The sequence below is a fragment of the Heterodontus francisci genome, chromosome 6 (genome assembly GCF_036365525.1).
Source record: "Heterodontus francisci isolate sHetFra1 chromosome 6, sHetFra1.hap1, whole genome shotgun sequence".
NCBI lineage: Eukaryota > Metazoa > Chordata > Chondrichthyes > Heterodontiformes > Heterodontidae > Heterodontus > Heterodontus francisci.
In genome coordinates, this window is record NC_090376.1 from 85,230,126 (window position 1) to 85,257,204 (window position 27,079).

Sequence of the window (27,079 nt, forward strand, 5' to 3'; positions counted from 1 at the left end):
AAGTCCCCCACCCAGAGTACATTCTGCACCATTGCCACCCTCAGTGCTTCCTCCAAGTGGTGTTCAACATCGAGGAGTACTGATTCGTCAGCTGAAGGGGGTGGGGTGGGGGGGGTGTTGGGCAGTAGGTTGTAATCATCAGGAGGTTTCCTTGCCCATGTTTGACCTGGTGCTGTATAACTTGGAGTTGATGTTGAGAACTCCCAGGGCAAATCCCTCCTGACTGTATACCACGGTGCTGCCATCTCTGCTGATGATGGCAGTGTCTGGGATTTTGTAAGGTATGATTATGTCAGCTTGCTGCTTAACTAGTCTGTGGGACAGCTCTCCCAATTTTGGCACAAGTCCCCACGTGTTAGTAAGGAGGATTTTGCAGGGTCAGCAGGGTTGGTTTTGCCATTATCATTTCTGGTGGTTAGGTCGATTCTGGGTGGTCCATCCAGTTTAATTCTTTATCGTCCTTTATAGTGGTTTGATACAACTGAGTGGCTTGCTTGGCCATCTCAGAGGGCAGTTAAGAGTCAGTCACACTGTTGCGGGTCTGGAGTCACATATAGGCTACACAGGTAAGGACAGCGGATTTCCTTCCCTAAACAGCATTAGTGAACAGTATAGGTTTTTACGACAATTGACAATGGTTTCATATCATCATTAGATTAGCTTTTAATTCCAGATTTATCCATTGAATTCAAATTCCACCTTCTGCCATGGTGGGATTTGAACCCATATCCCCAGAGCAATACTCTAGGGTTTTTCGTCCAGTAACAATACCACTATGCCACCGCCTCCCCTAGAAGTATTGAAGTTGGTCCTGTGCTTTGGTAGCACTAAGGATGGCCCTGGATTTTGGTAGCAGTAGGAGTTGGTCCCAGGCTTTAGTAGAACTGGAGGGGGGGGTACGCTTCTGGCGTTTCATAGCACACTGGTGAGAATTTGGGGTTCGGCATCATGATGGACATTTTTAATCTGGCGTCAAGGGACAATTTGAGGTTTGCCAGATACGGTGGAATGTCAGGATTGGCTCACTGGTGCATGTGAGCGGTGAGGGGAGCATATGCACTTGAGAACATTACATGTAGGTTTGCGGTGGGGGAAGAAGGAAGAGAAGGTATCCCAGGTCTGCCATCGCTGATCTGTAACTTTATCAGAAATCTTTATAAACTTTAAATTTGGAGTTGTGATTGGTTGTTGGGAAAGTATGTCTATGTCTCTTGGTCTCACTTCCTATTTGTGTTTGTCGCTGTCCATTTGCTTTCAAAATGCAACACAAAAATAATTTAAGTTAGGATGAGGAACAACAAAGCAAAGGTAAGGCAGCATATGGTGTTGGATTAGCAACCACCAGATCATGTTCCCACCATAATAAATTGTGAATTATATTAAATAACTCTGGTAACTTGTGGACTGGCACCAGAAAAAAAAATGTCCATGAAAACTACTGGATTGCTGTAAAAATCCAGCTGGTTTGCTACTGTTCTTCAGCTCTACCTAGTCTGGCCTACATATAACTCCAATTCTACACTGCATGTTTGACTATTAATGCAATCAGCATAACTAAAGATGGGCAAAAAGTACTGCTTAATTCCATTGTTGCCTACACTTCAAAGCAAATTAAAAAGGTGATAAGATGATAATTAGAGACTTTAATTTCCTTGAAAACAGAGCTTTAATCAAGAAATGGTCTGTGGCAATGTGGCCGAATAGTTAAGGCATTGGCCTCCTCATCCATTGTGCAGTGCAGGGACTGGATTGCACCATTGGCTCACCTCTGGACAACTGCTAGCTGCTAACCTTGCAGTATTGGTTGGGCAGTGTTCACCAATTTGACATAATTAGCCAGTCAACACATGTTGGATTGTGAGATCGTTACTATGGCAGAGCACTTTTGTCTGAGGATATCAGGTTTGAGATTGTACAGTTTAGTCAATAAAAATATTGTACTTGGAAAAGGTGATAATATACTTGTGTACAATAGTTTTATGAGGGCAAATTTTTTGGTGGGCCAGCTTGGTAGTGGAGACGTGAAATGTGTGCAGAAGTTGGGCGGCGAAACGTAACGTCTGTAAGAGATGGATTTTACTATTCAGATCAATTTATGTGTAAGTTAAATTGGCGCAACATAATTTTCTGTATGCTTAGCTTGTAAAATTACACTGTAGACTCCAGCTACACATCTAGAGTAGGTGAAAAAGGATGGAGCTTTTTAAGAAGCAAACATCTTTTTAAAGATCAATGAGTGCTAGTTTTTACTCTTTCAAAACAAAACCTTGACCTCAGTGTCTTTGCAAACTTACATCCCCATCACCAACCTCCCTTTCCTCTTCAAAGTCCTTAGATGTGTTGCCATTTTTGAAATCCGTGCCTAACCATTCTGCAACTTCATGTTTCAACCTCTCATCAGGTTTCCATTCCTGTTACAGCACTGAAACGGTGCTGATCAAAGTGTCAAATGACATGCTTTTCAACTTTGACCATCTGTACTATCTCTCCACATCCCTTCTTGTGCTTTCTGTAGACTTTGGCACCGTTGACCAAACGATGATCCTCTGAAACCCCTCCTCCATTTTCCCTCTGAGTGAGACTGCCCTTGCTTGATTCCATTATTATCTATTCAACAGTAGCCAGAACATCCCCAGCAATGGTTTCCTTTACTGCTCCTGCATTGTAAGCACTGGAATTCTCTAAGAATCTATCATTCTCCTCCTTCTCCTTCTCTTCTACATATTGCCTTGGTGACATCATCTGAAGATATGGGGTCAACTTCCACATGTACATTAACAACCAGTTGTACCTCTCCTCCTCCTCTCTCGATCTCTCTACTGCCTCTGTGTTGCTAGATTGCTTGTTCAAAATACTGGATGAACCATAATTTCCTCCAATAAAAATGGGGAAAACCAAAGCCATTATTTTCAGCCTTGCCACAAACTCTATACCCTGGCATTGGTTCCATCTCTGGGTCTCCAAGGTCTTGGGTTGCACTAGGCTGTTTGCAACCCCAGCATCCTATTTGATCCTGACCTGAGTTTCCAACTTCCTATCCTTTCCATTACAAAGGCAACCTACTTCTACCTCTCTAGCATTTCGCATCCCCACCTCGTCTCAGTCCATCTGTTGCCAAAACCTTCATTCATGCCTTTCTTACTGCCAAATTCAACTATTCCAATGCTCTCCATGCCATCCACTCTCCAAAAACTTCAGCTGATCAAAAACTCTGCTCCCAATATCCCATCCTGCAATAATCCCCATCACATCAGTGCTTGATGACCTACATTGGCTCCTGGTTCTCCAAAGCTCAGATTTGAAATGTTTATCATCATGTTCAAATTCCCTACATTGCCTCATCTCTCCCTATCTCTGTAATCTTATTCAGTCTTACAACCATTTGAGAAATCCATGCTCCTCCAACTGTAGCCTCTTGTACATTCCAAAATTCCTTTGCTCTATCAAGTATCTTGGCTGTAAACTCTGGAGTTCTCTCCCTGCACCTCTTCACCTTTACACCATCCTCCCTGTCTTTTAAGACCTCTTTAAAACCCACATTGCTGTCTACAGTTTTAAGTCACCTGTCTGAAAATCCCCCTTTTTTGGCCTGCTGTTGATTATTTTCTAACCACACTTCTGTAAGGTGCCTTGGCACTTGTTCTACATTAAAGGTATTTTATAAATGCAAATTGACATTGATGGCTCTAAGATTGTCTGTAGTGTGTGTGACATTTATGTGGATATATACCTGTTTGGGAGTGAATGAGAATGGAGGCAAGGTGTCAGAGCAGAATGGTTTTAACCCTGAGCTCAAGGGAAGGTCTTTGCTTCACCTTCCTCAATTTATTCTATGCTGTTACATGCAGCAATGGCCTCCTTCAAGAGGGTTTGTATTTTCTGAGCCTTCCTTCAGTTCAAATTGATTACCTTGTATTATCTTGCTGTGCAAACAAAGGGAATGGGCTTGATGTGTTATGAGAATATTACAATGGTCGTTAAGTGGTCGTCTTGCAGCCCAGGCTGTGCGTTAGTAAATAACCATGCATCATGCAGCTACATTGAATAATAATTAATTTATATGTCAAGCTGTTTGAAAGTATCGGCGTGCTAAGCATTGCATTTGAAAGTTGCAGCTTGAATGGTTTGCTAGAATACTGTATGCATGGTAAGCAATAAAAGAGATAAAGGGTTGTGTGACATTTTGGTATAGGTTAGTAGTAATGTGAAATAGCTTGTTAGGACCAACATAAACCTCTGGAAATTATCTTTAAAAATTGTCCCCACATGTAGCTACTTCTCTTTAAATCTGGCATGTAGCCTCTATGGGCTGATGGCAAGCATTATATCGCACCACATCATCCCCCTGTTATGTGAGCTCCCATTTACAGACCGAATTCAGGCTTTTTGGGGTTGCTGCTTCTTGATTTTGGTAAGTAAAAATACCTGTAGCAGCCTGGTCCCCACAGCAGGACTGGGCTTTAGGTCCTCCAGTTAGCTTTGGACTATGACTTCATTGTATTTGTTGTAAAATTAATTCTTTAATGAACCACATGACCCAACTCCTGCAACTCAAGACTCTCCTTTGCAAGGAAATGGGTCATTCTCAGGATGGCAGACTGTTACCAGTGGGGTACAGCAAGGATCAGTGCTGGGGCCACAACTGTTCACAATCTATATAAATGATTTGGATGTGAGGACCAAATTTAATCTTTCCAAATTTGCTGATGACACTAAAATAGGTGGGAATGTAAGTTGTGAGGAGGTTGCAAGGAGGCTTCAAGGGGACTTGGACAGGCTAAGAGAATGGGCAAGAACATGGCAGATGGAATATAATGTGAATAAGTGTGAAGTTATCCAATTTGGTAGAAAAGAACAGAAAGACAGAGTATTTCTTAAATGATGAGAGGTTGGGAAGTGTTGATGTCCATCAAGGGATATGGAGATAACGTGGGAAAGTAGCTTTAAGATAGATGATATAGATGATTAGTCATCATCTAATTGAATGGCGGAGCAGCCTTGACAGGCTGAATGGCGTACTCCTCCTATGTTCCTAGGTTTAATGGACTTTTGCCGTTTTGTACCAGTATCAGCCAATTCTTCTTGATCTCAAAGATACTGGACGTAATTTAATGTTGAAGTGGTGGCCCCGCCCACCGGCTAAAAAGTCGGGGGTGAGCTCGCCTCCTCCAAGCCTGAAAGTCACACTGCATTTTTGCGTGGCCCAGCCCTTCAATTGGCCTCAGTCGAGACTGCTGCCTCTCTGAGGGCGCGGTGACCATTGCTGGGACTGCACCCAACCAGAAGAGGGTGATGGACGTCGCCCTTCAGCAAGGTAAGTGGGGTCTGGGTCTTGCTGGGGACAATGTGCAGTGCCCTGGTGAGGGGGTGGGAGTCAGAGAGCAGAGCAGGAGGGGTAGTTTTAGTGGGGCAGCTCGTGCTGCTGGGGGAGCCCTCTATAGGGCACAGAGTGCCTGATCAGGAGGGCCCCACCCCAGCCCACAAGGAGGCCACCAAGTATTACTGAGCGGCCTCCTCAGGTGCTGAAGTGTCCGTTCACCACTGGTAAAATACCACTGGCAGCAGGAAGAGGCCCTTAAGTGTCAATTGGCCTGGAGTGACCCAGCCATTTTTCACCTCCCCTGCCGTTGGTAAAATAACAACAGGGGTGGGTAGGTGACTGGAACGGCACCCCCCTCCTTGCACTCGATTTTATGCCTCCCCTCGCTTCCCTGACCGCTCCCGGGGGTGTGGTCCAGCTCCTCCACACCCCCGGGAGCGGTCAGGGAAGCGAGGGGAGGCATAAAATCCCAGCCACTGCCTGTTTTATGTATGTGCCCATTTTGCATTGATTTGATATATGCTCGCACAATCTTTGACAAACAAAGAAGGAGACATGCTACAGTGCATACAGCAAACATGTTTCACATATTAAGAAGTGATGTGTGATTTGTGAAATAGAGATATTTGGTGTACCTGTCTAACAATCATGGGCTGAATTTTTAGCCCCCAGTGGGGGCGGGCACGGAATTTTTCACTGGTTCCATGACTCCATCCTGCCCTCAGGCCATTTTCCTGGAGGCAGGTTGGGAAAAGAGCAGGACTACCCACCCACAAACAGCGGGTGTCCGATTAAACCAATTGAAAACCTATTATGGGAGGCCGACTGGGATTTTCCCGCAGGCAGTGGGGGACAGTAAAACTGCTAACTGCTTAGCCAGTGGGCAGGGCCACCACTTCAACATTAAATTACGGCCCCTATCTTTGAGATCAAGAAAAATTGGCTGATACTGGTACAAAACAGCAAAAGTCCACTAAACCTATGAACATAGGAGGAGGAGTATGCCATCCTGCAAGGGCTCCAGGCAGGTTTGGAGGCTCTCCCTGCCTGCCTGGATTTAGCTGAAGCTATAGACTGCCCTGTGGAGGGGTTCCTCCTCCACCCCCCCCCCCCCCCCCCCCCATAATGGTGTCCCAGCTGCTAAGACCTTTTTTCATTTTAAATTTAGAAAAGTTGAAGGGAGGGTGCCTCCATTTTGGGGCACCTTAAATGAGAAGCTTTTTTTATTTTATCTAATGCAACATAAATGAGATGTGTGGAGTTCAAGTTGTTTGAAGATCTCAAAACAGGTTTATTAAACAGCTAACAACTATATACAGTAAGAGAGCTAACTATTACAGGACTTGCCTCTTTGTTACAGGAGCAGAGTGAGTCTGGCAAGTAGTCACATGACTGCATCCTGGTACTCAGCTCATTAGTATACTAAGATCTTAAAGGTACATTACTCATGAAGACAATCACATAACATCCCCCTTCTTTCCAAAGATAAGTCTTGTATGCTGAAAGTAAAAAATATGTATAAAAATAGATAACATCAAAATTATTTACACATGGCTAGAGATTCTGAAATTTACGGGAATAGAGGCTCAAAAATCCATTGGTCGTCTTGGTGGTTTGACAACTCTCGCTCAGGGACTTTGCGTCTCATCTGTTTCTGTTCTTTCTGCAGATTTTCCCCATTCATTTTCTGTTGCTCTGCCTTCAGCCTGCTAACATACTCTGTCGCTTTTCTCAAGATGACCACTTTTGGGGTATCGTCATTCTTGGAATGTTTTGGCACCTCATCTCGAAGAGCCAATAGGCATTGCTTCAACTCATTCCTCCTCTGCCTCTTCAGGACATTGCATGTCCTTCGCCTCTGCTCATCATCTGTGTCTGAAGGCTTGGGGCTCAGAGCCAAGGACTTGTTGGGGGAAGAGTACTTGGCCTTGTGGAGATACCTGTCCATTCTGGCTCGTTGTGATGCTGGCGGTTCTCTGGAGAGCAGAGTGTAGGCGTAGCATAGTTGTGCTGTTGCTGGGCTTCCAGACTGCACCTTTTGATGCTGGTCGGAGTCTGCGAGCAGGTTCCGGTCCTTGGAGATTTCTCCTTGGCAATGCTTTCATGAATAGTTATGATGCTGAGATCCTTACACGCTGGTAGTCCTACCATTGCTGGTCTGCTGGTGTCTACTGGGTAGAACGTTTGTTGTTTTCAAGCCAACTTGCCGTATCTGCATTGCACTGTTAATGTGCCATGCAAGGATTGGATGACCCGTTGTCTGCAGATAGTTTGGCAGTTGTCAGTTGTATCATAGACTTCCAACGACTCTGGTACATATCTTTCAGGATTCAGACTGGTAGGATATTTGCATTAGCGGCAGTCAATCTTGACCTTGAGTGTATATTTGTCAGTTTTCTTTGGGCACATGATTTTGATGGTGGTGAAAGCTTCCAGTTGCTTGACTTCATCAACATGATGTGTCAGGTTCACAATGTGGAATGCTTGCTCGCCTCCTGATTGAGACTTACTTCTGTCTGGGTGTGTCTCAGGTTTGTTTTGCTGTGGATCTCATGCATTGGCTTGCATTTATGCATGCCTCTGGTGCTTTCTTTGCTGCTGTTGCAGTGCTGTCTTGTGTCCTACCGTGGCTTCTGGATGCGTCTTTGGAGCCAGAATTCCTGCATAGGCGAGCCCAGTGTCCTTTTACACCGGACGCTTTGCACAGGTCTCAAAATGCAGGGTAATTTTGCCTTGAGTGGGACAGACTGCACTTACCATGTAGCTTGCTTGCTCTTTTCAACCTGGTTATGGTGCCAGTTATGTTGGTTGCCCCCAGTGCTTGTAGGTGCTGTTGTCCAGCTACAACGGCTTCGTATTTCCTGCCATCTTCCAGCAGTGCGCCAATGCTGTGCCCTTTCTTTTTCCCCAGATGTCTTTCTGAAATGCTTCAATGGGTGTTGATACGATCACCAGCTCCATTATTCGGTCTGACAGCTCAGCTTCTGAGAAGTCACATTCGCTGCCCTTACTACGGCATCTGCTGATGAACTGGTCTATTGATTCACGTGGTTGTTGCCTGCAGGACATCAATTCCAGGCGGTGAATTCTGAAATTCATTCGTAATCGGAGCTGATCTTCCAGCACATTCCATATCTTAGTGTGATCTTTCTGCTCCTGTTCAGATAATCCAGAGGTATAATCAGATTCTGTGCAATCCCTCATTTCCAATTGCTATCATTATTTTCAGAGCTTGCTTCTCTGGTTCTACCATCGCTTGCTCTGTGAAGCATAACTGCATTCTCTGTTTGAACAGTTGGAACTCAGATTTTCTCTCTTTTAGCTGTAGGTAGTTTTTAAAGCTGTTTTCCTGTGGTCTTCAATCTTGGATTCTGTCTTCTTACCACCACTGCCACCATGAAATGAGAAGCTTTTTTTATGTTGTCTGATGCAACATAAATGAGATGCATGGAGTTCAAGTTGTTTGAAGATATCAAAACAGGTTTATTAAACAGCTAACAACTATATACAATACAGAGCTAACTATTTACAGGACTTGCCTCTTTGTTACAGGAGCAGAGTGAGTCTGGCAAGTAGTCACATGACTGCATCCTGGTACTCTGTTCATTAGCATACTAAGATCTTCAAGGCACATTACTCTTAAAAGTAATCACACAACAGCACTCTCCCACAGTTATCTGTAAGGGCATCCTGCTGCTGCTTCCAAGCTGGAGGGCCTCCTATTGGCCCTCCAGCTTCAAGAGCACGCCTGTTGACCTTAACTAGATGGTGAGCCTGCCCTCTGGCCATCAATTGGCCAATTCAGGGAAAATCACAAGTGAGTGACTGTTCCCCACACAATGCATCTTCTGACCTCCATTTGAACCTGATGGCAGGGTCCTGAAGCCCACAGGGAAAATCCTGCCCAATATCTTTGTAACTGTTGACGTTCACTGTGAATGGAAATAAATAAGAACATTTTTAACAGTTACACACACTGCATAATTAAATAAAAGAAGCATTGGTCCAGCTTTGATTTTCTAAGTGACTAATTATTATTTGCTTCCATGGTCCACATTACTGCTGAATAGGCCACAATCCCCATTGCGCATCTCTATCAGCATATATCTCTACTGGTGCATTTGGAGAAGCCTGTGGAAAACAATCTGAAAACATCTGCCTCATTGACAACACAGCATCATCAACAACAACTCTTTTATGTAAAAGAGTGGCTGGTTATCCAGTCCAAGTTCCTTCAGTTTGAAAGGAAGAGAGCAAGGAAAAATGGGAATGATGAAAGTCCCCATTCATATTGCCACTAGAGTTATTGATAAGATCCATATTGTAGATTTTGCAACTTGCAAAAAATGTAATATAACTTATTTTTCTGACGTTGAGCAGAATATGAATCATTGCTGAAATGGTTAAAGAGGGAGTATATAGATGGCTCAATGGCTAAATTTTATATTGACTGTGGAGTAATACTGAGTTACTGGCTTTAACTATTTTTCCTTACAATCAAGGAATGTAATTTTTCAATATTTGTGTCAGACTGTCCACCCCAGCATGCTTCAATTCCAGAAGTTTAAATATGGCATTTTTTCCCATTTGTACCATCCTGCCACTCTTTACAAACCCATTATTTGTCTGAAATGAAGCTATGATCCCAAATAACAAAGGTGCCTGCAGTTTTGCAGTAGTGTGTGGGTCTCATTCTTAGGTTAGATATATCGTGAATTTTGAAAACGGAGATCTCACTTTTGCATTGATGCCCTTCTAAGCTTGTTTAGAGAGGATGTTATGATTTTATTTTTATTACCAAGTGTGCTTTTCTTCCTGTCTGAAAAACACCTGGATAATATTTCAAGCTACGACTAAATTATCTGTTTGCATTGTGGATTTTGGTTACAGTGATAATCAGATCCCAAAGTACAAGTGATAGCTGATTTTTTTGATCAGAAGGTATATGAAATAACGGGGATGTTACGAGGATAATTGTGTGTCATATTTATATGGCATTGGAGTAAAACTGTGTACCTGTGTGGAAATGGAAGCAGTTAATGAATCACTAGAGGGACTGGTAAAAATTGGATATATTTGTGTGCAGTGGTGGTGTGTGTAAAGAATTTTTATCAGAAGACTTTTAGTCTTTTGGGGCCATCAAGGGTGTAAACTATTAAGCTTTCCATCTTGAATGTTCATTTTCTCAGAAATCCCACGGCAACAAATTGCTCACTGGTTTCTGGGACTGTTCATCTCCTGAGAGTAGATTCTGAATGCTTGAGCAGCAAGTCTCTGTTTCACATTGACTAATTGACTTGTGCATGCAGGTAGAAGTATTTGCAAGCAAATTGATACTTGACATTACTTACGTTGCGTGGGGGTGACATCAGCACCTGGTTAGAGAATAAAGAAGGGTATTCATGTCAGTCTGTGGGGTGGTTTAAGCTTGTTTCCTTCGGGTTTTCTTTTATTACTTTTCTCTAACTATAGCCATTCCTTTGTGCATTACATCAAGCAAATAGAGAGGAGTGTGATTTTGCAGTACATTGTGAAAACTCAGATTATTTTTTAGATTTAGGGCAGAGAATCCTATTTGCAAGCGTTTACCTGCACTAGAGTAATTCCCTTGGTGCTTAGTACCATGGAATCTATTCATTTTATATTTCTGGGATAATTCTCTTGGCTCTCAGTGCTGTATGATCAGTACATTTTGTATCTCTGATTGCATTCCACAGCATTGGAGCAACAATCAAGTCTGTGAAAAGTACCTGGAAATAGAAAACTCTGCTTGTCTAAAAGTTGTGCTCTACCTTTCCCAGTGGCAGCCTCTGTCTCTGGTAGCAGCATTGACATTTGCAGTCATGAATGGAGCTGCTTCCAGAGGTGATCGCCAAAGTCATCTCTTTTTGTGATTCTTGAAATCTGAGGAGGTAGCAGCTTCATGTCATTTATTTTCACTGTATTGCAGAAATGTGAAAAACTTACAAACATTTTAGTCCAGTCAAACCCACTTAAATCAATTACTTAAAGAAGAATAAATTGGACAAGGCCTGAAAACAGATGCAGATATCACAATGTGTCTTTAACCTACACCCTTTGCTTCCGATGAAGGCAGCATGCAAGCGAAACAGTTGCATGCCTCAGCAGCGGGCCCAAGTTTGTACAATGCTAGCACCATTTAAAGAAGCGTGCACTACTTAGAAAGGAGATGTATTCTGGTGGAAGCAGGTGCTGGAACAGGTTACAGAAGACAGTGTCAGCAAAAAGAACACTGAATTGTGGCACAACAGAGCAGAGGGTATACTCCAAGCTTCTGTAACCAGGGCAGGGTAAAAGGGTAGCAGAGGTGCCAGCTCGCTGAAGGAAGAGGTCGCACATGAGTTCTGCTGCAAAGGACTCAGATAAGGACTTCACCTACTGAAAACAGCTGATGGTTATGCACAATGAAATGCTTGGTGTTTTGGCAGGTCTAGGAAAAAGGCTATGGCCCATATCAAAGAGCATATAGGAGTCTGGCACTAACTTTGTACAGGGCTTTGCGCAGAGTTTGAAGTCCATCCTTTCCAGTGTAAGTGTGGTTGCCTACTCAATTACCACATTTGTGGATCCAACCATGATGCAGCCTCTGTCTCGATTTCAATTGCAGCTCAAGCAGAAGCCACCCAATGTCTGGGTACTGCAGTGGAAGTTCAGACTGAAGTCATGCCAGGTCAACTTAAAGCCATGGAAGATCAGACTGCTCTCATGCAGTCTCAGCTTGCTACCACGCAAGTTCAGACACTGCTATCATGGCTGCAAATACTAGTGTTGAAAGGGACTTGCAGTGTGTCACAGCAGTACAGCATTCTGTCCTCCAATAAATTTCTAGGATTGCTGAGCAGCCACCCCAACTGGGGTGGCAGTGCCTTCATGGAGCATGATCCTGCTGCCCTCTCCCAGAATGACAGTTTTTGTCCTCCCACTACTGCACTCCGCCAGTGCCCTTGCTGTTGCCTGTCAGCCAGTAGGCCTGCCCAAACTGCTGATTCCCATGCCAAGATGGTGCATTCCAAAGCCTGGCCTTCTTGGATCAGAGCTGTTCGAGATCGTTCTGCAAGGCCATCTGCAGTCTCCCAACTGAAAATCAGCAACCTTCCACCAACCATGTAGGAGTCACTAGGGTAGCACTGCATTGGAGCATTAGGACAGACAAAAACACCTGGAAAAAGGCATGAACGGAATGCACAAGGGTAATTAATAGGCTTTTATATGCAATTATGGAATGGTTTGATTTATAAATTTGGTTCGGAAACTTTATTTTGTGGTGGTTTTTATTTTTGCATTGTCACCAAATGGTGCTGTGATGGTCGGTAACAGAGGGAAGGTAATGTGTGAGACTGTTGGTACACAGAGAATTGGGATTGCGTTTCCTGGTATTATAGTCAGATGAGTCGATCACGGCCAGAAATGGCTGCCTTCTCCTCCTCCTCCTTCTCCACCTTCTTTTCCTCCTCCTTCTCATCATCATCAGCTGCTCGCAGTATAGCTAGTAGCAAGATCTGTGCCCTCATGTTGGTGAACTTGTGTAGCATGCTGTTGACACACACTCTGCCAAGTACTGCAGTGCTCCTCCAACACGGTCCAGACAGCAGAAGTGACATTTAAGCCCCCCAGTGGATGCTCTATCATATTTTGTGTGACAGCATGGCTTTTGTTGTATTCAACGTGTGTGTGGGTTGCTCACTGGAATCATGAGGCATGCCGTCACAGGATAGTCTTTGTCACCTAGTAGCCTCCTCTCCCTCCCTCTTCAAGCAACTTCCGCTATTCTGTGTCACCTCTGCTCCTTCTCCCTTTCATGCTGTCATCTGGGGGATGCAAACTCCTGCACCCGTGTCTGGTGGCAAATGGTTTATGCAGAATCCTTGAAGTCAGGATATAGTCCTTCAGCACGTATCATACCACTTCCTGCAGACTTCAGCAACTTTGAACAATTAGAAACTGGAAACCACCTAACAGTTGCAGCAAGAGCCAATAACAATCAATCAGCAACTCACCTGAAAGTAATTGATGATCCCTTTAAATAGCTGAATGCATGTTCAGCTGTGCGATGTTAAGCGAGGGCATTAGCTGGAACTTTGAGCTCTAAACTGGCAGCACAGCATCCAATCAACATGCACAATCTGCCTATTCTGCCTACTTTGAGCTGACACTGCCTACCTATGTGCTAATTGCTTCATCAAAATGGTGTGTGGTGTGGTTAGCAACAGAAGTGTGTGGTGTGCATTGCAGATGCAGTTTTAAAGGCAAAACAGCACCCGTAGCAACGAAAAACCCAGCGCTATGGAGCCAGATTTCACAGCCAACAGCTCCAAAATTGCAGCACTGGCACCAAATCAGTGTTACATGCACTTGTCCAAAAAACATAAAATGTTGGAAATACTCAGTTGGTCAGACAGCAGGTTCTAAGTAAGTACAGAAGGAAAAAGCAAAAGGAAGGTCTGTGCTCTTGCCTTCCACTATATCACAGATCTTCCCTTTTTGCTCTTTCCTGTCCCACCCTCTCCATTTCCCCTCGCCCGCACATTTGGCTGCCTCTATACTTGAAAAACTACTGTTACATATCTAACTTTAGCTAGTTTTTAACTCCAATATAATTTGCATTTAGTATCTGGAATTCCCTTCTCAACCCCTCAGATTCTCCATCTTCTTTTCTACCTTTAAGACCCTTCTCAAAACTTCAGTGTTTTAACTGAACTTTTGGTCATTCCTAACCTTTCCTCCTTTAGCTTGTCATGTTTTTCTTTATGCCTCTGGGAAGCAATTTGGAATGTTTTTCCATGTTAAGGTACTACAGTCTCCAGCATTTATAGTTGGCATGTTCGTATGAACGTGATGTGATGGTATAATGACCGTCGCATGTGTATACTGTACTGCCTAATAGTAATCGAAATTTGAGCGCAGTGACTGTAAATAGTAATCACAGTGAAATTATAATGAATTAGAGGCCCATAATATCAATAAATCCACATTTACCACCAAAATTAACACTTACCACTTGGGGAGTAGGGGAGAAACAAGTGTTGAGATTACTGTTTCTGCTGTTGTGTGTGCTGAGCATTCTACTCAGTGGAATTAATCATTAAAAGGTTTAAAGTTCAGTGCAATGCTTTGTCATCATTCTCCATAAAATACCTTTTTCTAAAACAATGTAATATCCAAGCTAGAAATTAGTCAACTGCATTTATGCAGAAATTGTTCCAGCTTTAATAAAACTTGGGGAACTTGATAAGAACATAACAGCATAGGAAATAAGAGCATGAGTAGGCCATTTGGCCCCTCAAGCCTGCTCCACCATTCAACTAAATCATGGCTGATCTTCTACCTCAACGCCATTTTCCCTCACTATCCCCATATCCCTTGATACCTTTAATATCTAGAAATCTATCAACCAATTTACGACTGTCAGTTGGGCTTGCAGTGTGGCGCCTTTGCATGAACTGGAAGCTACATATATTAATACACAGGGCCCTGTTCTTTGCAGACAGAAAGAGCATGTACAAACATTGCGCCTGTTTCAACTAAACAAAATAAGTGACAGCCATTCCTCAGCTGCTTCATTCCTCAGGGCAATTCCTTGACCAATCAGAGTCAAGCTGCCTGGTGTAAATTTCAAACAAAGCTTGGCAGTCAACTGTCAGTCACCGTAAACTGGTGCATTCTCCGTGGCAATGCCTCTACCAATCAGAGTTCATGTGCCAACCAATCAGCACTCTCTTCTCATGCAGTATACGTTGTTGTTTTCCCTTGCATTGGTAATCTTGCAGATTGTCCTGATGAGTGCAAGATGAAAAGCTTTGACAACATGCCTCTATTTTCAGCAAAATCAAGTTCTGTACTACCAAACGACTATTAATATAATTTCTTTCAGTTCCCCATTCTCACCAGTCCCTTGGTTCTCTTGTATTTCTGGGAGGTTTTTGTATCTTCCTCCATGAAGACAGGCACAAAGGGTGGAGTTTTATGGGCCCTGCAAAAGCAGAATGTTTGGCATGTGGGGTGATTTAATTAGGCAGAAGGTGTTTTTTTCGGATTCCCGATGGCAGGATTTTTTAACCAAAATTTAATCGATGCCGTGTTTGCAGTGTTCCGGGGTTCTCCCCTCACGGCGGCAGATTGCAACTTTGCATTCATTTACATGCCATGAATACTCATTACTCTACAGTTAGTTCCAATTAAGTCCTACCTGCCAGATTAAGTGAACAGTAGGCGCTATTCCCATGCCACCCAGTTCACATTTGTTTCAATATGGCATGCAACAGTTGGTTTTGTCCCGTTGTGTCTGAGGTCAGTGTTTTACTTTCTTGAGCTCCGTCAAAATGAACGCCAACATTGGAATGGATGCTTGGCTCCAGGCTCGGTACCAGCAAGGGTGATTCTTCTCAGGGGATGGCAATGAAGGCATAGGGGTGTATACATAGAACAGTAGAGAGTCCTCAGGGAGGAAAGGGTAGGGTAATCGGATGCATGGAGGAACAGGAGATGGTACTCAGGGAGGAAAGGGTGGGTGATTGGGTGCATGGAGGAGCAGAGCAGGGTTCTCCGGGAGGAAAGGGTGGGGTGATCTGGTTCATGGAGGAGCAAGGGAAGGAGGAGGGGATTGTACAGGATGTGTAGTGGCTGTTATTGCTGCTGAAGCTGGCTGTGGGTGGCTACGGGAGTGGTGGGTTGATTTGAGCATTACGATCATCAGATGGCCATGAGGGCCCTAAAGGGAAGGATGAGTGCTGTCAACATCGGGAACCTGTGGGGCAAATTCAGGGTACTGGCTGGCAGAGGGAACAGTCACAGTCAATGGTAGCAAATGCATTCTGCAGAGGGGAAGGTCAAGACTTAGGTTTGGGTACTCCTCGTCATCATAGGGAGGGGAACGGGACTTGGAAATAATATTAAGGTGTATGTGAGGAAGATCAAGGGTCAGAGTCGGCATGTCAATGATAACGGGACTAGGAACGGGGGGAGGGATGGCATGAATAAATTAATTGTGACACTGTCCAAGGTTACTGAGGAGAGGTTCAATGGTAACAGAGGGAAGGGGTTAAGGTTACATTGGATGTGTCAAGGGTGATGGCTCAGGCTGGAAGGTGACAGGAGGAGGTTGAAAGCTGGGGACATTTGCCCTAAATTGTACACGCATCATTTTCTCCAATGATAATGCAAACCACATGGCCACTCAAGTTTTGCAAGGAGACTGAAGATGACACTTCATCCTTATGCTTTGAGGATCCAATCTGCGATTGCCCTGCCTCCCTCTATTTCTGCTGCTTCCTCCTCAGCCAGTGTCAGTGCCTTGATATCTGGGACGCCTCCACCTGTCTTAGCACACCTGCACTGGTTGTGGGTGTGTTTGTCCTGCAGGAGACAGTGCAGATTTAATGACATGTCAAAAGATGAATCACAAACATTGCAAACATGCATCGACATCACTCATTCCGGAGTGGCTTTCGCATGACACATCAAAGCACATCAACAATTGCCAATCGTCAACTTTGCGTACAACTATGGCATCAAGGCCGCTTATGCATTCCACTGCATGCCTTGTCTTCCACTCTGTCTTAAAGAGACAGATCCAGGGAGAAAAACAATGGAACAGCCAAGGCTACATAGCCATGCCAATCTGAGCAAGTCATTGATACGCTTGCAACACTGCATCCAGTTTCACTGCATCACCCCACGTTTCGAGACCTCCTCTGCTACCTCCATCGAAGCTGCCTTGGTCAGATGGGAGGGTTTCTGACTCTATCTGCAGGGAAGAGGACCTCCTGCCTTTCCCTGATGGCCTGGAGGAGAACCTGCAGGGAGACATCACTGAACCGTGGGGCGGGACATTGCCTGCTGCCTGACATTTTCTTTACTCTTGCTGCAGTGAAAAAAATGATGGGTTGCACTGGGTTGCACCAATGAAAGGCTGTCCCTGCAGCATGATCGCACGTATCTCCTGTGCCTGCCGCCGCACTGTTCATTTACATATAGAATTGCGTGAGGTACGGGAAAAATTGCGGAAGCAGAAGTTACGCCATCTTCCAATCCCACCGTTGGGAATGCCATGGGACTCATAAAATCCTGGCCAAAGTATTTGTTTAGTTTCTTTGCCATTTCCTTATTCCCCATTATAAATTCTCTTGTCTCTACCTGTAACAGGACCACATTTGTCTTTTCTAATCTTTTCCTTTTTACGTACCTATAGAAGCTTTTACAGTCCATTTTTATGTTTCGCACTAGTTTACTTCCATAATTTATTTTCCCTTTCCTTATCAGTTTCTTGGGCCTCCTTTGCTGAATTCTAAAATGTTCCCAAACCTCAGGCTTACTATTCTTTAGGCAACTTTATAAGTCTCTTCCTTTGATTGAATATAATCTTTAACTTCTTTTGTTATCCAGGGTTGGATCCTTTTTCCTGTTGTGTTTTTGTGCCTCAAAGGAATGTATATTTGTTCTAAACCATGTATTAATTATTTAAATACTAGCCATTGCCTATCTACCGTCATACCTTTTAATGTAGTTTCCCAATCTACCACAGCCAGCTTGCCCCTCATATCTTCATAGTTTCCTTTAGTTAAATTTAAGACTCTAGTTTCCAATTGAACTAATGAAAAACTTCCATCATATTGTGGACAGCAAGCTGATGAAGTTCGCCATGAGCCAGTCCAGCTGGGAAGAACTGGAAAAGAAACCAATTTGTCAGATTGTCTCGCAGATGATGATCTGTTAGAACACAAACCCATTCCTCTCATTTCTACAGATCCATTTATAGCATACTCTTCAACATTAATAATTTGTCTGTTGGATTTCAGTTCAACTCTCATCACAAGTAACAGAGGAAAAGATTCCATTAAGACATTTTTTGCATATGTCCTTTTTTGGGATCTTTCAACAATGCAGTGACTGCTTTACTGTCCATCTGATATGTCAAAATGCAATTAATTCAGATGTGCTAAGCCTCAAGCCAACAAATCACTCCCAGACCCTTCAGCAAGGTAAAGCGGTACTCTAGATCATGATAGGTTATTAATTGGCAGGAGGGTCAGTGGTCAGAGGACACAGTTTAAGGTATTTACCAAAAGAACCAGAGGCAAGATGAGAAGAATTTGTTTTACACAGTGAATTGTCATGATCTGGAATGCACTGTTTGAAAGGGTGGTGGAAGCAGATTCAGTAATAACTTTCAAAAGGGAATTGGATAAATAATTGGAGAGGAAAAATTTGCAAGGCTCTGGGGAAAAAGGCAGGGGACTGGGACTAATTGGATAACTCCTTCAAAGAGCCACCACAGACATGATGGGTCAAATGGCCTCCTTCTGTGCTGTATAATTCTATGATTCTATGATAAAGGTACATTGTGTACACCTTTGGGATCAATTTTGTAACACCGATGCCATGGCACTGTTTTAAAATGTATGTAGTATAGCCAGTAGTATGAGAGTTGAAATGTGATCAGCAGTGTTTCTAACAACATCTGTGCATATGTTGTTTCATTGACTTGTTCCATCGGTGCTACTATTGTGCTGACACTTGCTATAACTACAGCACCGCATCAACCCAGTACAGCTGCAATAGGGACCTTGTCTGGCATTCTCCCAAAACCAAGAACTGCAGTGGGAATGGTTCCAATTGGTGACTTTAGCAGGGAAACTAGTAAATGAATTAAGTGTATGGTTGAATTACTGTAGCAGTACTGGAGATAGTGGTCGCTTCCTGATTTATGCAAGCATGATTTGATTAAACTGATTCCGAAGAGTTTTTGATATGTAAGAAGAGAATGTTTGGACTTGGCATGTATCGGTGTTTGTCTTTTCTTTCCCCAAAAAAGGAAGGTGAGTTCTCTTTTGTGGATTAAAAAATACTTCAGGTCAAAGTCTCATTGTAATTCAAAACTGCACCTTATTTTTCTTCTTCAGAAAGGGCATCCACTGAGTGTTTATATGTATGTTGCTTTGTAAATAAATCTACGTTTTGGCAGAATTCAAGTAGATTTAGTTTTAATGTAATTGCATGATTGTCAGAGTTTAGTGTGAATGAATTCTTTGCTATTTTAACAATATTTTAAGTTTTTTTCATGTCCAAGATAAACCAAAAACCCTGAAATCATTTAAGAAACTGTTACATGCTATGTTGTGGGGAGGGGGAATGGGGATGGAGGGGCCTGGATTTTGTGGTAGTATTAACATCAAAACTGTCAGCATTCACTGCCATTACTCCTTTGAATCTGGCAGCAACTTCTGGAGTCCGCACATGCGCAGTTAAATGTAGAAATCCAGAAATTGTTGCCAGTAATTTTACACTTCTCAACAGGGTGAAATTACCCCAGTCTGCAATCAATTATAAATCACTGAACTGATGAGAACTTTCCCTTTTCGCTATTAGTCTCACTGTAAAAATGCTTGAAAATGTTACACCTTGTTGAATGAGGTGTGACTGGGCTTTTAACTGTGCACTATGCTCATAATTACTGCTGAATAGTCTCATTTACCCTGAAACACTAATTTTATATTTGTGAAATGCCAAATTTCTCCATTATGATAAAGAATGTAACATATTAGGATAATCAATGTATTTTACTTCCTGGTTTGCTGTCAATGTGATTTCCTGCTTACCCTGCTTGATGACATCACTGTTGCGGGATGCCTGAAGATCCCCTTGCTTTGGTGGCAGATTCAAGCTAACATTGGGAAAGGAGAAATCCAAGCAACAGGGATTGTTAGATCTTTGTTGGGGAGCTTTCTTAATGGCAAGTGCTGTTGCTTCATTGCTGACTGCAAATTCTGGACAATGGTGGGCTGAAAGAACTTCCTTATTTGTAACTATCTGCTTTAAGCTGAACCTTCCTCCCTCTCTGCAGTTTAATCATGGTGTTTTCCATGGTGGGCTATTGATGAAAAGTAAACTTTTCAGAATCCTTTGCAAATTGTAAAACTTGATCAATTACAAGGTAGTTGTGGCGCAAAAACAATATTTTCCAACATATAAATTTACAGAATTAGGTAAGAAAGTTTAACATTATTACAAACAGTGTATTTTTATATAATCACAGTAAAGCTTTCCATTTTTGCAAGAAGGTTAATTTTAATAATGCACACATTAAAAGCATACCAGTGCTATCTGCCTTCTAGTGTCAGAGACAAAATACAATGCAGAACCAACAACTAGCATTGACATTTCTATTTAACACCATCAGGGAACACTGTTAAAATGCAAATTAACAATGAATATGGTTAGTTAATCAATAAAAGAATGAGATTGATGCCACCACAATGTGTTTCAAATGGCGCAGTGGCGCAGTGGTTAGCACCGCAGCCTCACAGCTCCAGCGACCCGGGTTCAATTCTGGGTATTGCCTGTGTGGAGTTTGCAAGTTCTCCCTGTGTCTGCGTGGGTTTCCGCCGGGTGCTCCGGTTTCCTCCCACATGCCAAAGACTTGCAGGTTGATAGGTAAATTGGCGATTATAAATTGCTCCTAGTATAGGTAGATGGTAGGGAAATATAGGGACAGGTGGGAATGTGGTAAGAATATGGAATTAGTGTAGGATTAGTATAAATGGGTGGTTGATGGTCGGCACAGACTCGGTGGGCCGAAGGGCCTGTTTTAGTGCTGTATCTCTAAACTAAACTAAAAACCATTGCACTGGTACACACGTTTGCCCTATTTGATACCTAACAGTGAATGAGTCCTTCATATGATTCAATTGCGTGAAATGTAACAATAGAATTTCCTGATGCATTTGCCACTTCAAATGCTCGACACAAAGTATATAAATCCTGTTATTTTTTTTTCATTTTATTTGTATATTTCATAATAATTTGCATCATTTCCTGAGGCTACATCACATCTTTTTACTATGATAGTCATCAATTAATTCCTTTTATCTTTGAAAGAACAAGTCTTTATAAGTCACCTAAATGTATTTGAATGAGGGTGGCAGTGACACTTAAAATTCAGGAAAATGTATCTGAAAATCACAACCAATGTTGGTAGTCCACTCACTGACTATTTAGTCCCCAATTTAAATAGAACATTCAGTCCTCTGTTTTGAAAAAAGCATCCTTAGAATTTTCCTTTATAGTAAAATACATTAAAAGACAAAAAAAAATCCTGTAAAGCTTGTCTTCTATTTTGACCAATACTTGCAATGCAGAGTTCTGTTGAAAAACTGTACTAACGGGGATGGATTTTGCACTCAACAGCAAAGCAACAGAGCTTGCTGCTGACCTCGAAGGAAGCTCCCCACAGTGATCTCTGCGGTGCTGATTTCCCCTTTCTCGATGGCAGTTTGTTTCTGGTGCCAAATCAAAGAGATCTCCAAGCATTGAGCAACAGTGATGCCGTCAAGCAGGGTAAGCAACCAATGAATTAAAGTATTCTCCCAGACTACAAATCAGGAAGCAAAAACCGCTGAATCCCCTCATGTTTAATTCTTAAATTTTACAGATAGCGAAATAAATGATTGGGACATATACATGGCATTAAGGTAGAAGCTAAAATATCATAAACTTGAAAAAATCCCAAATATGTGAGATTTCTAATCATGAAAAAATTGACATTCAACAAATAGAAAATTACTCTTTCAGAGCCAGCGAGGTTCTTCAGCAGTAATTATGAACTTATTATGCCCTTAAAAACCCAGTTACACCTCATTCAAAAAGGTATCACATTTCATGTTTTTTTTTACAGCAAGACAAAGAGCATAAAAGTGGGTGTTGCCGTCAGTTCAGTGATTTCCAATTGATTACATTTTGGGGGGACTTCAATATTGCACCCTCTGGAGAAGTGTAGAATCATTGACAGTAACTTATGGATTTCTGCATTTAACTTCGCATATGCGGACTCCAGTTTCTGATGGGTAATGATGGAAAACGCTGACAGTTTCACCTTCATTACTACCACAAAATCCAGGCCACTGTGTTTAATGATTGCACTATAGTCCACCCTGTGATTAAGGCACATTTTGAAATCTCTTTAACCTTGTTGATTAAATGAGCAGTTAGCAATTTACCATCTCTATTAGTCAGATGATCAAGGTTCTAAGTAGAAATGTGGTTCTAGCCTTCAGAATGACCATTATGTAAATTACCCTTATTCATAACCTTTCTTTTTTTCGTCTCTAAATGTTAGAATGGAAGAATGATGGGATGGATCTAAATATGGGCTGCGGGGCAGGCACACCACTTTCCTTCCTCTGCCTCGCCCTCCTGCTATTCCAGCTCTTTATCTGCAGTTGTCAAGGTCACCAATTTCAAGAACCAGCATTTCCTGCAACGTTCCAGTTTACACATTCCCTGTACAATGCCACTGTTCACGAGAACTCTGCTGCAAGGACCTATGCCAAGAGTAAAGTTAAAATGGGGATAAGTGTGACTGAACCATCGTGGGACATTAAATACAGGATTATTTCTGGAGATGAGGACAGCTTCTTCAAAGCAGAAGAAGTTTTACTTGGAGACTTCTGTTTCCTGAGGATAAGGACTAAAGGAGGCAATTCTGCCATATTAAACAGGGAAGTTCAGAACCACTATTTGCTTATTGTGAAAGCTGCAATTAGAGGGGAAGCCCTGGAGGCATGGACGAAAGTGAATATTCAAGTTTTGGATATGAATGATTTGCGGCCTTTATTTTCTCCAACCACATATTCCGTAACAATTCCTGAAAACACACCACTGAGAACTAGCATTGCACAAGTGACAGCAACTGATGCAGATATTGGATCAAATGGAGAATTTTATTACTATTTTAAAGATAGAGTTGACATCTTTGCAGTTCATCCAACCAGCGGCATAGTTTCCCTAAGTGGCAGATTGAACTATGATGAGAGAAAACAATATGATCTGGAGGTTTTAGCAGTGGATCGTGGAATGAAACTTTATGGGAACAATGGAGTAAGCAGTACAGCAAAGCTAGTCATTCATATTGATAGGATCAATGAATATGCCCCAACCCTAAGTGTGGTGACTCACATTCCCTCCTTGATGGACAGTGATCCTATATATGGCATTGTAACTGTAGATGACTTGGATGATGGAATTAATGGGGAAATTGAATCAATATCTATTGTGGCAGGTGATCCTTCAGAACAGTTCCATCTTGTTGGAACTGGGTTAAGCGGCAGGGAGTATAGGATAAAGGTAGCCAAGACAGTAAACTGGGAAGACTTTCCCTATGGCTATAATCTAACTCTTCAAGCAAAAGATAAAGGAACCCCTCAGAAATTTTCGGCAGTGAAAATTGTACATATTGGAAATTTTGAGGAAAATGAAAGCCAAGTAACTTTTGAAGAGGATCTCTATGAAGTGGAACTGAATGAATTTGCTCCTCCTGGGGTAGTTGTTGTTGTTGTTAAACTAAAGCCTGAACCACAGAATGTGGAATATAAACTCACTGCAACTGAAGATGCTCGTCATTTCTACATTAATCCTAAAACTGGTCTGATCACCACAGCACAGCATATAAGCATCCTTGAAAGACAACATTTCGTGTTAGAGGTAATAAGCAATGTCAATGGAATTAAAGTAGGAGTCGTCATAAAGGTAGAAGATGCGAATGATCATACTCCAGAGTTTCACTACCCATCATATGAGGCATTTATCAATGAGAGCATGCCTGTTGGTAGCAGTGTTTTTGTTGTTTCTGCCACTGACAATGATCAAGGAGAAAATGGATACGTAACGTATAGCATTGGCAGCCTGAATCCATTACCTTTTGTAATAAACCAGTTTACAGGTGTCATCAGCACAAGTGAACAGCTGGATTTTGAGTCTTCAACTCAGAGTTACAGGTTTTTTGTTCGGGCCTCAGATTGGGGTTCGCCTTATCGGCGTGAGAGTGAAGTAAATGTAACTGTAAATGTGGAAAACGTTAATGACAATAAACCCCTGTTTGAAAAAGTAGACTGCCGAGGAGTGATTTCACGTGAGTTTCCCGTTGGTGAACAAGTAACTACTGTTTCAGCTATTGATGTTGATGAACTAGAATTGGTAAAATACAGGATCGTATCTGGAAATGAGCTCGGATTCTTTGACCTAAATTCTGACTCTGGTGTGCTTTTCTTAACAAAAGAATTGAATAGTGCAAATCCAAAAGATGGACTCTTTTCACTTCAGATAACAGCTACGGATGGAGAGAACACTGCTGACCCTATGTTTCTTAATATTTCATTGGTGCATGGTAAACCAACTACAAAGAACTATGCATGTAGAGAAACTGGAGCTGCTAAGAAACTAACTGAAAAATTACTCAAAAGGGTTAAAATAAACAAGTCAAAGATGGAGGACTTATTTCTCGATCTCTATTCGGTTAACAGGCAGTCTCCACAGTTTGATAAATCCTTTCCTTCTGAAATAGCCATTAAGGAAGACCTTCCAGTTGGCAGTACTATTGTTAAGATCCCAGCTTCTGATGCAGATAGTAGCTTCAACGGCAAAGTTATATATACCATTTCTGATGGCAATGTCGATAGTTGTTTTAATATTGAAATGGAAACAGGATGGTTAACAGTGCTAATGCCAATGGATCGTGAATTAACGGATAAATATATTCTTAACATCACCATTTGTGACTTGGGGTCTCCTCCAAAGTGTGCCTGGAGACTGATGACAGTCCATATCCAAGATGATAATGATAACAAGCCTCGGTTTTTGCTGGAGAGTTACTCCGTTAGCATTCCAGAAGATACAGTGATTGGTACAGAAGTAGTTCAGATTGAAGCCACGGATGAAGATCTGGGCTGTAACAGTGAAATAATTTATACACTATTAACAAACACCCACCAATTTGCTATTAATGCCTCAACTGGCATTGTTTATGTGACTGGGTTACTTGATCGGGAATTACTTCCAAACTGCACATTGAAAATAGAAGCCCGTGACCAAGCTGAGAGTGGTCATCAACAGTATTCTGTGGTAGCTTTGGAGATCATTTTTGTTGATGTTAATGACAATGCTCCCCATTTCATTCCGTCAAGTTACTTCGTTAAGGTACTCGAAGATATGCCTGTCAGTGCTGTGGTAACGTGGCTTGAAGCTCATGATCCTGACCTTGGCTTGGGTGGCCAGTTACGCTATTCTTTAGGAAATGATTATAACGGGAAGTTTGAAATTGACCGAACCAGTGGAGCTGTACGCCTATCAAAAGAACTGGACTTTGAGAAACAGCAGTTCTACAATCTGACAGTCCGTGTTAAAGATAAAGGTCGGCCGATATCCTTGTCTTCAGCATCCTTTATAGAAATTGAAGTGGTCGATGTGAATGAAAATCTTTATGCACCCCAATTTTCAGAGTTTGCTAAAATGGCATCAGTGAAGGAAAATGCACCAATTGGGACAAGTGTTCTGCAGGTGACAGCAAAAGATGATGATAATGGAAGGGATGGACAGATTCAGTACTCCATCCGGGATGGCAGTGGCCTTGGACGTTTCACTGTAAGCGAGGACACAGGTAGGACTGTGCTCAAAGGTTGAAGATTTTTTATAATTTACCTTGCATAGAATGTAAACTATGGAAAATTGATTTCTTTGTTGCTTTAAATTGAATTTGCTAAAATATTCAAACTATTTATGTGAACCGCTGCAACATATTCAAATATTTGTATAACAATAAGTAGTATTCATTCCTTTTAGCGTGGTTTTGCAGATACCTGCAAATTATATCAGGCTAAGTAGTAATTATTCAAATAAGGACCAAAATTTCAAATTGTTTGAAAGAGTTTCTGGGAGAAAAGTAAGTTAAATCGTGCAGATTATCTGTTGAAAAATAGGAGCATTTGATATCTTATAAAGTTCCTGTTTACTTGTGTTGTTAGGCTTTATAGATTCTTTAAAATTGCTTGGTGTTAATGGATATTTGTTCATTGTTAAACTGTTAGCGTATTTTACTGTCGAGTAATCGTTCAACACTGCTCCATAATAATGGTGTGGTGTAGAAACCTTTGCTTAATTCTAAGCATTTATGATTGTAACAAGCACAGTTTAATTTGTGTAAATGCTTGCTATTGAACACTTGATGTATGTAGTCAGATGAGAAAAAGAGAACCAAGGTCTATAATGCACAATTGAGGCTTATCTTATAGGCTAGGTACCATACACATTCAGTTTTACTTTTTTATTGCTTATTCCAACAATATTTCTTATTGCTGAGTTAATAGTTAAATCTGGCTCAAGACTCAATTAAACTTGGTGAAAAATTTCTCAGTATGTTGTGCAATTGTACCTGTAGTTTTCTTTTATTCGCAAAAATCTGAAACTCCAAAAATACTGAATTAAACAATTTTTGATGATATTGGCCAATAGTGGCAATTATTTCTTGGATATTTTTGACAAGGAGCAGTTCCTCCATTGTGAAGTTGAGTTCTGCTATGCAGTATGTCCTTGACATTATTAGAGTGACATATGCTTTCGTGCTAATTTAAGGTTTGCCAACCATACTGTGAAAAAAAATCACAGCTGGTTAAACACGTTTTTAACTTAAGTTCATATTTTAATTATGTGTTATGGATTATTCTTATAAATTGTTAGTAATATTGTGTTGAAAGTTGTCCTGTAAACAGTCAGTTTGGATTTCTTCCTGTTTTTAAGTTCTCAAGTACTGAACAAACACTTAGTTGGCCTGAGATGAAAAGCAATATGTAGCATATTTAATTCCTGTGATCTGCACCTTGAGAGTTTTTTATTTATTGCAATTGTTCTGTCGGTCATCTTTGGCTTGTGCATAGTTTTTCAACAAAGAATATGTCAGTGGATTAATAAGAAGGA

General features: G+C 41.9%; 1 protein-coding gene across 5 annotated transcripts in view; it reads left to right on the forward strand.

Annotated features, from left to right (window-relative positions):
• The window catches only part of fat3a (FAT atypical cadherin 3a), an 874,448-nt gene that overhangs the window by 154,232 nt on the left and 693,137 nt on the right, over nt 1-27,079 (forward strand). For 4 of the 5 annotated variants that reach the window (XM_068033985.1, XM_068033988.1, XM_068033989.1 and 1 more), the window contains one exon: nt 22,452-25,766. In XM_068033985.1, the coding sequence (XP_067890086.1) occupies nt 22,452-25,766 (3,315 nt within the window). Of the gene's footprint in view, nt 1-21,622; nt 21,674-22,451; nt 25,767-27,079 lie in introns of those variants that run through there. The other variant, XM_068033987.1, reaches the window with a different exon arrangement.